General features: G+C 34.0%; 2 protein-coding genes across 2 annotated transcripts; both read right to left on the bottom strand.

Moving 5' to 3' along the window:
- Positions 1-5,290: 5,290 nt before the first annotated feature.
- Positions 5,291-7,895, bottom strand: LOC134266226 (uncharacterized). Its single transcript, XM_062748455.1, has 4 exons — positions 7,613-7,895; positions 6,578-7,396; positions 5,602-6,395; positions 5,291-5,456 (listed from the first exon to the last, which is right to left on the bottom strand). The coding sequence occupies exons 2-4, from the start codon at positions 7,311-7,313 to the stop codon at positions 5,445-5,447; spliced, it is 1,542 nt and encodes a 513-aa protein (XP_062604439.1). The 5' UTR covers positions 7,314-7,396; positions 7,613-7,895; the 3' UTR covers positions 5,291-5,444.
- A 656-nt stretch (positions 7,896-8,551) lies between these two features.
- LOC134266225 (uncharacterized) lies at positions 8,552-10,232 on the bottom strand. Its single transcript, XM_062748454.1, has 2 exons — positions 8,978-10,232; positions 8,552-8,889 (listed from the first exon to the last, which is right to left on the bottom strand). Exons 1-2 carry the CDS (start codon positions 10,170-10,172, stop codon positions 8,558-8,560), a joined length of 1,527 nt encoding a protein of 508 aa, XP_062604438.1. The 5' UTR covers positions 10,173-10,232; the 3' UTR covers positions 8,552-8,557.
- Positions 10,233-10,728: the final 496 nt, after the last annotated feature.

The following is a 10,728-nucleotide window of genomic DNA, read 5'->3' as shown; positions in this document are numbered from 1 at the left end:
AGCAGTGAGGGTTCTTTATCGTGCCAGCGCCTACCGTGACACGGGACCTACGTTTTTAAGGTCATATCTGAAGGACCCGTGACTTTCACTTCTAGTGCCGAGCGCTTGGCGAAGGAACAGTCACTACCTTTGTTTACGTCTTCGGTATGACGCGGCGCCGCGAACGAGAATCGAACCCGGGCCTCCCGATTACGAAGCGAACGCTCTACCACTACGCTACCGTGACCGGTTCAATGATTCTGAGTTGTACATAATTATGTTAATACATGTGACAAGGTAGTTATTTTAGTACTTTTCATAAAGACCTGTATATTCCTTACAGTTTCATGAAAGTAGTTTTATTTTTAATTAAGATACATGCACAACGCAGCTAGGATAAGGCTGCCCGTTAAATATCAAACTGTTCAAACTGTAGTTACTTCTCTGAACTACCTAGATATGACGTCATAATAGAATATGACGTCAAGTCACTGCATACTTGAGCTGACATGACGGGGAAAGTGTCATAATTATTACACGGCATGTAGATTTATTATGGGGATTTGTGTTTAATTCAAGAGTAAAGGTTGTTTTTTAAGCTTGTGTGTGCTGTTTTAATGTTTAACATTTTATGTTTAAATGTCTCTATTCCTTTTGCTTGTCCGATATGCATATATTCAAGCAATAGCAAAAGATTATGTTTGAAATGCTCCCCTTACACTTCCGTAGACAGAGTTAGAATTTATGAATCGTGTTTATATTGGACTGGCACAAGTGAAAGACAAGGATAAATTGAAGATATTCTGCGTGAATCTAAAAGAGAAGTATGTTTTCTAATTGAATTTTGCTGGGGGATCGTACGTAGTTTATCCGTTTTTGTATAAATCGCGATAAAGTGTGGAAAATACCCCTCTTTACATTGGCATTTTTAATTTATCGTAAAATATTTTCTCAAGAAGTAAAAATGAAACCTGCCCCCAGCACTTTTTATGTACCAGGGATGACGATAAAATGATCTATGTAACAAACTTTGCACAATATTTTCGTTTTGCACTTGTGCCGAGGTGATTTTTGTGCAACATTTAAGAATATCAAAAATATCCGTCACGTGATCAACACAGTCATCTGACATCACAGAAATGCTTTATTATAATACCTGATTAAACTGTTATCTCAAGTTGACTGCAATTTCAAACAAGGATCACATATTGAAATTAAAATCAAGCTCAAAATAAAATGTATATTTTTAATACATTTTAAGCCTTCGGACAGCCTTATCATAACTGCGAAGTATGCGTGTATATTTTGCTCAAGTTATTCTGAGATAGTTTGTATAATTCTGAGACGTAACGAGGCCTGGAATTGCTACGTATTTTGATCATGAGGTCATATGTCGTTCATTTTGCAATTTTGTTATATTATACAGCTTGAAAGTAGGGAACCAATGTTATGAGTGTTGCATATATATAGCGATGACATGCTTTATATGAGGCATGATCCCTTTTTGTAAAAATGAGTGTACATATAATTGTCTTATAATTGTTAAATGTTTTGTTTTTTTTCATTGTGGCGCCTTGTTAGATTTAAAAAAAATTATGATTGCTTTTGAGATAAGCGCTATTCCAGTGATTTGTGATTTACATGGAAATTGGACGAAGAACTTTTGTCCGAGAAGGTAATTTTCTTTAGTTATTTCACTACAGGAGCTCATCTCGTGGTGTTGAGATAATCTAATTAAGTCGTGTGACCGACTACGCGAGGAAGCAAAATGAAAACCATCTATTCTTCTGTGTTCAATAAACCAGAAGTGAAAAAAAGAATTAGATAAATTACACGATCAGTTCGTACTGGTTCCTGCCGACAAAGCAGGTAACAACATTGTCTTCGTTTGTAAGGCTCATTATATAAATTGCATTCTAGAAGAACTTGGATTTAATTCTACAAGTGGTAATCCTACTTATACTCATACTTCTCTTTCTAAGGAAGAAATTCTTCAAAATCACCTGCCAGTTTTGAATACTTTTAATATTCCACAGAGCCAAAATGAATTTGAACTACCTTATATATATTGGATTCTGAACCTTCATAAGAATCCTTACAAACAAAAATACATGCAGGATCCAGTAAATGTTCAATCAAGCCTCTTTCGTTACTTCTCACTAAAATATTGACAGTAGTGAAGGAAAAACTTCAAGAGTACTGTACAACTATATATTCAAGAAGTGGTGTAAATAAGATGTGGATACTTAAAAATTCTAAAGAACTTTTGAACAATTTGAAATCACAAGACTTTACAAAAATCAACATTTTTAAAACTTACGACTTTTCAACTTTATACACAACAATTCCCCACGACAAATTAAAATCCAGGCTTTTTGATATCATTGACAGCTGCTTCTTCAACAAAAATGGAACTCGTAAATTAACTTCCCTCGTCATTGGTCATTTGAAAAATTATTTTGTTAAAACAGATTCTGATTGCACACATAAGTACTCTGAAGTTGACATCAATAAGATGCTTGAGTGGTTTTTGGAGACCAGGTATTCCAACAATCTATTGGAATTCCCATGGGTACAAATTGCGCTCCGTTATTAGCAGACTTATTTTTATATTCATATGAAGCAGAATGTATGCAAAATCTTATGCGTGAAATGAAGAAAACACTTGCTGTGCCTTCAACTCGAAATTTAGATATATCGACGACGTATTGTCAATTAATAATGATAATTTCCATTCCATTCCTACGTCGACACGATATATCCTGGTGAGCTTGAGATAAAGGATACCACAGAGTCCGACACTTCTGCTTCATACTTGGATATTTTACTTGCAAAAGACACTAATGGTAATCTAACAACCAAGCTATATGATAAACGTGATGACTTTAACTTTTCTATCGTCAACTTCCCTTACTTATGCAGCAATATACCTTCATCACCTGCATACGGAGTATATATATCTCAGTTGATTCGATACGCAAGAGCATGCTCTACGTATGAACAATTTCTTAAACGAGGTAAATTATTGACAAGCAAGTTGATGAAACAATAATATCAACAGTCTCGTTTAAAGTTATCATTTCGTAAATTCTATGGTCGATACAATGACCTTGTCAGCAAATACAATTTATCATTAAATGATATGCTGACTGACGTTTTTCATACCAATTGCTAGTCCATTATTTATACACTGAATTGACGACGGATTTTTTCAGTTATTTCCTGATTATGACAACGAGCACACGGCGGGTGTGACCGGTCGACAGGGGATGCTCACTCCTCCATGGCACCTGATCCCACATCTGATGTTTCGGAGGTCCGTGTTTGCTCTGCTCTTATTTTGTATATTGTTTAATGACGTTGAGATTGAATACTGTTCGTTATTTCCATATCCTTCTCTACTATTTATTAGTATGTGTTTGTGGCTGTTTCGAAGTCATCTTTTATCTTAGTTATTATTTAACTGCTGTATATCAATGTTTTCATGCTTGCTAATTGTTTTGTGAACCATGGTACTTACATAATGGATGAATATTATATTAAAATCAACTGTGTCATTATGGGTTATACCTATTTTTAGCTCATCTGAGCCGAAGGCTCAAGTTTAGTGGGCTTTTCTTATCAAAATTTGTCCGTTGTCTTTCGTCGTCGTCATTGTCGTCGTCCAAAACTTTTTACATTTTCGTCTTCTTCTCTAGCACCACTGGGAAAATTTCAACCAAACCTGCAACAAAATAGCGTTAGGTGAATGGGATTCAAGTTTGGTACAATGAAGGGCCACGCCCTCTTCCAGGGGAGATAATTATGACGTAGTAAAAAATATCTTCTGAAGAACCACTTGACAAGTAATTATGTGGAACCATCCTCAGGTAGTGTAGATTCAAGTTTGTTCAAATCATGACCCACGGGGGTAGGATGGGTTACAATGGCACAGTTTAACATAGGAATATATAGGAAAAATCTTTAAAAATCTTCCTCTCAAGAACCACTGGGCTAGGAAAGATAAACCTCATGTGGAATCATCCACAGGTAGTGTATATTCAAGTTTGTTCAAATCATGACCCGCGGGGATAGAGTGGGGCCACAATGGCCGATCAAAATTTTATATAGAAATATATAGGAAAAATAGGAAAAATCTTTTAAAAATCTTCTCAAGATCCATTGAGACAGGAAATATGAAACTCATGTGAAATCATCCTCAGATAGTGTAGATTCCAGTTTTTTTCAAATCATGACCCTCGGGGGTATCGTAGGACAAAATAGTTGATCAAAGTTTTACATAGGACTTACTAGGGAAAAACTTTTAAATCTTCTTCACAAGGACTTCAAAGCCATGATTAGTTATACTTATATGGGATCATTTTACATTGAAATATGTTTCAAATATATTACTCTCAAGAATAGTAAAGCCATGATAAGTGATACTAGTATTTATATGGAAGCAGTTTCAGGTAGTGTAGAATTAAATTTGTTCAAATCATAACCCCAAAGGGTAGGATGGGGCCACAATGGTGGATAGTTTTTACATAGAAAAATAAAAGGGAAAATCTCAAGAACAGAAAAGCTATGTTTAGTCATATTGACATGTAAGCATCCTCATATATTGCAAAGTCATATGCTGTATTAATATCAAGGCATTCTCAAGTTTATTAAAATTCAAGCCCCCCCCCCCCTCGGTAAACTTTTCAGTTATGATCTGATTTTTGCTTTAGTTACAAATTTAGTATAATTATGTATCTAATGTACAGCTTAATGATAAGCGCAAGTACGACAGTATTGCTTTGAGTTTTAACTCATGTGTAAATTGTATGTGACACTTGTTTTTTTTTTCCTTTCTTATCCTCATTTTCATTTTTGAAAATATTAATTTTCATTTATTAAGTTCATGTAAAATTGTTTTACAACTTTATATATTTTCTGCGGGCGGATGTTATGATTAAATGTAATATGTGTTATGAGGGTTTCTAAATGACAAATTATTAGTTATCAATCATATTTCTTAATTTTATACATGTATGCTATTTCCTGTGTAGACACTTTTGAATGTCAAAGAAAGTATGACACTACGATATGAAAAAATAGTGCATATATTAATTATTTTAAGATTTTTCTCTCTGCTCGAGACAACTGAAAATTATATGTCCGAGATAATCAGATGAATGTACATGTTCAACTGAATTTTCCTTTAAACTGGTATCTGTAAATATGCAGTCAAGGACAAACATCAAATTTTAATTCTTTATTTATTTCATCACTGATTATCAAGTAACACTATACAATGAAACAAATTCATTGATAATATGAAACTCTCATTAGACGAGGTGTGTTTATGCTAACGTCACTCCAAAAGTTCGGAATAGTAACGTAAATTGTGGATTTTGCATTAACGTTAATGGTAGTAAATTTCATTTTTTTTGGAGAAACCCTCTTTGAATGGCCCCAACTCTTCAATGCCGAAGAGAGAATCAAACAGCATCCTGAAATAAAAAAAAAATCTTTCTTACAAATTTTGTCATTTTTTGTCAATCAATGAACATGATGACATAAATTGTAAATCAAAAAGTGGAATACTGATTTAATGACAAAAATATTCAAATGTGTCAGCAATAGTTACACATATACCTTGCATTCGTACATGTACTGTCTGGTATCACTACCGAATGCCCAAATTTGCATCTGAATTCGTGTAAGTTTTAGAAAGTTTCGCAATACCCTAAGCTCCTTTGATTTTCCAGTAATAGACCCTTTGTGTAAGTTTCGCGCCGCTAGCACTAAAATAACACCATCTAGTAACACAGACACTGGAATAAAGACGGCCTCTGCAGCGACAACAGCTCGTGATAAAGCTCTTAATACTGCTATTGGTAATGAGGCTAATCCACTAACAGATCTCAGGTAAACGGCCGACAAACGTACGGAATCTGCCTTTGATAAATTATCTGTAATACCTCTCCTCGAATTTATAATTTCATCCAACCTTGCCATAATTTCTTCAAGTTTCTGTGTTTCATTTTCTAGACGTCTTGAGTGTTCTCTCATATTCATTTGTAGCCGTTCGGATAAATTTGATTCCTTTCTATTTAAGCCTAACTCTGTGAGTTTCGAAATCACAGATGTAAAACTCCCGAGACCAGAAACTACCCCGCCAGCTACTACAAGGCCAAAAGATGCCCCCGCCGTGAATGGAGCAGCGAGAATTCCTGCAACTGCTAGTGCACCCCCCATCAAACCAACAGATGACCCTGTAATACTGGCAATATTGCTTTTCTTCCTTCTTCCTTCCAGAAGATTGATGGAATCTGCGCAAAACTTTTCGAAAATTACGTTACATCTTATCCAAAATTCAAATCTTTGTTGTGTCTTGTAAAGTTGACTGTCAATCTCCTGATAAACTCGAATGATTCCAATGTCAAAATCTAGAACCAACAGAAGTAAAAAGGAAGTTCAACATTTTAAAAACCATGATCTGTGAGTTTGAACTTATATGTTGTGATTTGAATTTTGCTTTGCTTTTTTCTCATTCATGTTACGTTTTTCTTTAAAAACAATTTTTCTTTTAGAATTTAATTAAAAATAAATAAGAAAAATACATGCACACCTTTTCTCTTGATAAAATCATCTCTTCTAATCATTGAAGGAACTGTTGGTGGCTCTTGCAAACAATTGCATACGATAGACTCGTTATTCCCTACGACTCTGTGATAAATACCAGCACATGTCTGGAATAGAGTAACATAATGTTCCATTGTATTTTGACATCGACTTTGAAATATCCTATTTTCAAAACCCAAAGGCTGAGGTTTTACCCGCAGTTTTTCAATTTTTCTCCATCTTGAAAATTCGTCTTTTTCTGTGTCTTTCCTTGAAATAGATACAACATAAATGCTGCATTGAAAGCACGTTGCAATGGCAAAGAGCTCTAGTTCTTCTAATTCCAAACCATCTTCAATGCGATTCGAAAAAAATATGACATCGTTTTTCTCTAGTATACTTCGAGGTTTTAATTTGTCAAGAAATGAGTGTTTGGGAAAGCGAATGTTATCCAAGAACTCGTCCAATTCTTCCTTATAAAGTGATTGCCGGTGATCGCGGAAATAATTAGCGTATATACTGGGATTGCTAAGTATTTCATAAAGTACCTCATTCCTTATCAATTCATAATGATTTTCGGTTCCAAAGATTTCCTTACTGAAACATCTATACAGGGAATAGAAGCTATCAACATTAGCTTCAATCATTCTGTCTCTCATATCTGGTCGATCCAGAATCGAGCGTGTTTCAGAAAACTTTGTAAAAAGTGGATACTGTCGCTTCTCATGTGTAAATAAATCCATTTTCGGATCATCCGTCAGAAAGCTGACAAGTGGGGCATGTCTTTTGTCTCTATCAATGTGAAGTTTTCCAGTTAAGCTCTGATCTTGAAGCAAAGAGAAAATATTTAAACAATCTAATTGTAGTTCGAACGTGAACCATATTACTATTTACTCCTCCAACCCTGGTCCTAAAACACATTCAGAAACAGATTGAATCTAATCTTTTATTTTCTATTACTTTTTAATTACAGTTCTTAAATTTATTTTTTTATACCTATGTACATGAACTTTTAGTCTAGAATAAATACCTGCATTATTACCTTCTTTTCGTAAATTTGCAACTTCCGGCGAAAAATTACTGCAATTACATCCTTTGACTGGAACGATTCTCTCAAACCAAATATGGCCCCCTATTTCTACCTGAAGTAAGGTGATATAAAATGTACACTGTTTTCCTTTGGGTGATTGCAAGCTGGCAGGAACATACCGCTTCCAACTATATTTTATTCTGTTTTTGAAAGGAAGAACGTATATCGGAATTTTTATTTCGTCACAAACTTTTTCCAAACTCTTCTCAGGATCTTCATCCTTCGATATATCAGCGACATTTACCCTACGAATAATATAACATAATTACAGATATTATTAGTAGCAGGACTGGCAGAAGAAAAAATACAAATACTGCATAAGCTGTTTATGTAATATTTCTCAAAAGTTGCGATCATTAGTTTAAAATATATTTTATTCATATAAAGAAATGGATTGAACAGCAGGCATAAATGCCTATGATCGTTCTCTCCATGCGATCATTGCATACCATATTAACTCAAAAAAGCAGTGAACTGTAAACAGTTGAAATGTTAAATCTTTGCTTATCGGATAACTAGCAGATGGCTAAGACAGATAATGTTTAAACGAATACTATTTTTTTCATTAGGAAGGAGAAATATCCTCAACCTACTTTTATTTTACGTTTTTTAAGGACAGATGATACAAACAAACTTTTGTCAAAGAATTTGAAAATAACAACTTGGGTCATGTTTTAAGAATAAAATGAATAACTTTCACCGCGTAGTTTTTATTTTTTTTAATTTAAATTTGCACAAAAATGGAATTTAAAGTAGAAAAATATTTGTATAGTTTAAGAAGGACACACTTTTGAACATCACAGAAGGTTTACAATTTCTTTATATTCTAGAAATTTATTATTTGCATCATTAGGTTAAAAATATATACCAATCCAGGCATCCATTTTTTTGTTTGTATCATTTGTCCTTATAGGATTTAATTGATATGATTGAAAATTTGCATTTCAAACCAACTACATCATACCGAAACTTTTCAATACATTCTTGACTTTGCGAGCCATAGATTTCCTTGCTGAGACATTGTTCTAGTGTTCCGTTTTCTATGTGGTCAATCCGCCTTCCTTCCATTTCAAGGCAGGTGCTTATTGCTGCTTGAAGTACTGTCTTAATTGTCGGAAATGGTTGTATTTCGTCCAATTTTGTTTTAGATTCTTTGATATCTTTTAAGTGTTTGTGCGCATTATTGAATTGTCGACCTTCTGGTGGACAGCAAATATATGGTGAATTCTCTTTGAAAAGACAAAATTAAAAAATGTATGAGAAGTATCTATATGTATTTATATATATTTTCTTTAAAAAATAAAAAAAAATACTCACTAAGCTGATTAAAGATATATTCCTCCTTCTTTCCTAAAATCAAAGGGAAGTTCCCCATCACTTCGGGTTTTTCACTTCTACAAGAAACTCCGCTGTATTTCCCTATCGAATTCAAACCTCTTGTTCTCTGCACAAAAAGCGACGATTTGAAAACAGTGTCAACCGATGTACAGATAGGATGAAATATATCATGTCTGCTTCCATCGGAGACATACAACTCAATGTAATATAAACTAGCAACGGCAAAACTGTCCCCTTTTCCAAAAACTTTCCATTCCTTTAAATGTTTCTTATGAGCTTTTGCACGATTTTGTTCTTCTAACTTTTCCCTTTTCCTTGAATCTCTTTCATCATTAACGCGTTGAATTTCCTCCTCTTTTAGATATATGTCTGTATTTGTATCCATTAATCGGATATATAACTCCTTATAACCGGGATCTGACTGATGAGCACCAACTATTTCTCTAACAAAGAAATTGGCAGCTTTATCTGCGTAACAAACATCGCCGAGAACTTCAAAAAACGTCAAACCGTCTTCAACTTGTACAGTGACGTCTGTCCCATTGCAGAGGAAATTGAAGTTAAAGTCATCTTTTAGGACGTCAAAGCTGTTGCAGAATCTTCTGTCCAGGCAATTTTTATGATCTTTATTTATAACATTGAAAGGTGACGTCTCTAATGGGCGTTCTTTGGGCCAGTTTACTTCTTGGAAATATACACCACCTTCGAAAAACTTCAAAACAATGACGATGGTTTTCGGATCTTCTTCATCCTCATGAAGAAAAGGATGAATATTTATCCCTTTAAACTGTGTTGTGCCGCTTTGCAATGTAATCAAACATATGGTTTTCTGTAAGATTTCAGCAGCTGCATAAACTTCTCGAAGAGTTGGAAAAAATGAAAAATCTTTTATTTGCTTAAGATCTCTCTCGAAAGCCGTGAAAGCTGTATCTCCTTTGGACACTGCATACTGTGAAGGTTTGAACAGCAGAAAATAGTTTCTTTCTTCTCGTTCAAAGTTACTTATTATTATACGGGCCTTCGTTCTCGTTTGTATTTCATTTTGTTTGTCAACTGAAATTATCTTGAACAAATCTGAAAAGGCGTTGTACTTTAGAGAGAAACCAGCCGTAAGAATGGCACTATCCTCCTCCCTCCATGATACTTTAGGTAGCAGTGGATTCGGTTCAGCCATGATCAATTTAAATATTAGCTAATTAGAAATGTTCGAGAGGAAACTTCTACATGTTTATACTTTCGTGCTGAATCTGTAAATACGAAGTAAACTTTAACACTTGATTTTATATCTCTTCACAAAGTCAAAAATGGAGTTAACTCAACTGATTAACACATGAGTAAACATTATGCCAACATATTAATGCACCGTCAGATTACCAGGAAAACAGCACTTATCTTCATATGTTTACTGTGCTTCTTTTATCAACATGTGATCAATTTACTTTCGTTTTGTTTTATATCATAAATGAATCGTTCTACATTGATAATTATTTTGAAAGAAAATAATGTTTCTATGGTAATCATGTATATTTTTTTCTTTAAAATATTAATATTTAGCAATACACAAAAAAGATTGAATGTGTCAAAAAATTACTTTTTTCGCATGGTTTTTAAAAAAAGAGGAAATATGTGAAAAAAAGGTTTTTATATGATTGTCTATTAAGATTTATTTACGAAAGAAGTATACGAAGTAAATGGTATTGTTGCTGAGAGAAAAAAGAGAGAGAGATTAA

This window comes from Saccostrea cucullata, unplaced genomic scaffold (genome assembly GCF_032062105.1).
Source record: "Saccostrea cucullata isolate Sc308-1 unplaced genomic scaffold, CSIRO_AGI_Scuc_v1 ctg677, whole genome shotgun sequence".
Taxonomy (NCBI): domain Eukaryota; kingdom Metazoa; phylum Mollusca; class Bivalvia; order Ostreida; family Ostreidae; genus Saccostrea; species Saccostrea cuccullata.
The sequence above is the reverse complement of the archived record's forward strand: the minus strand, read 5'-3'. Positions and strand labels throughout refer to the sequence as shown.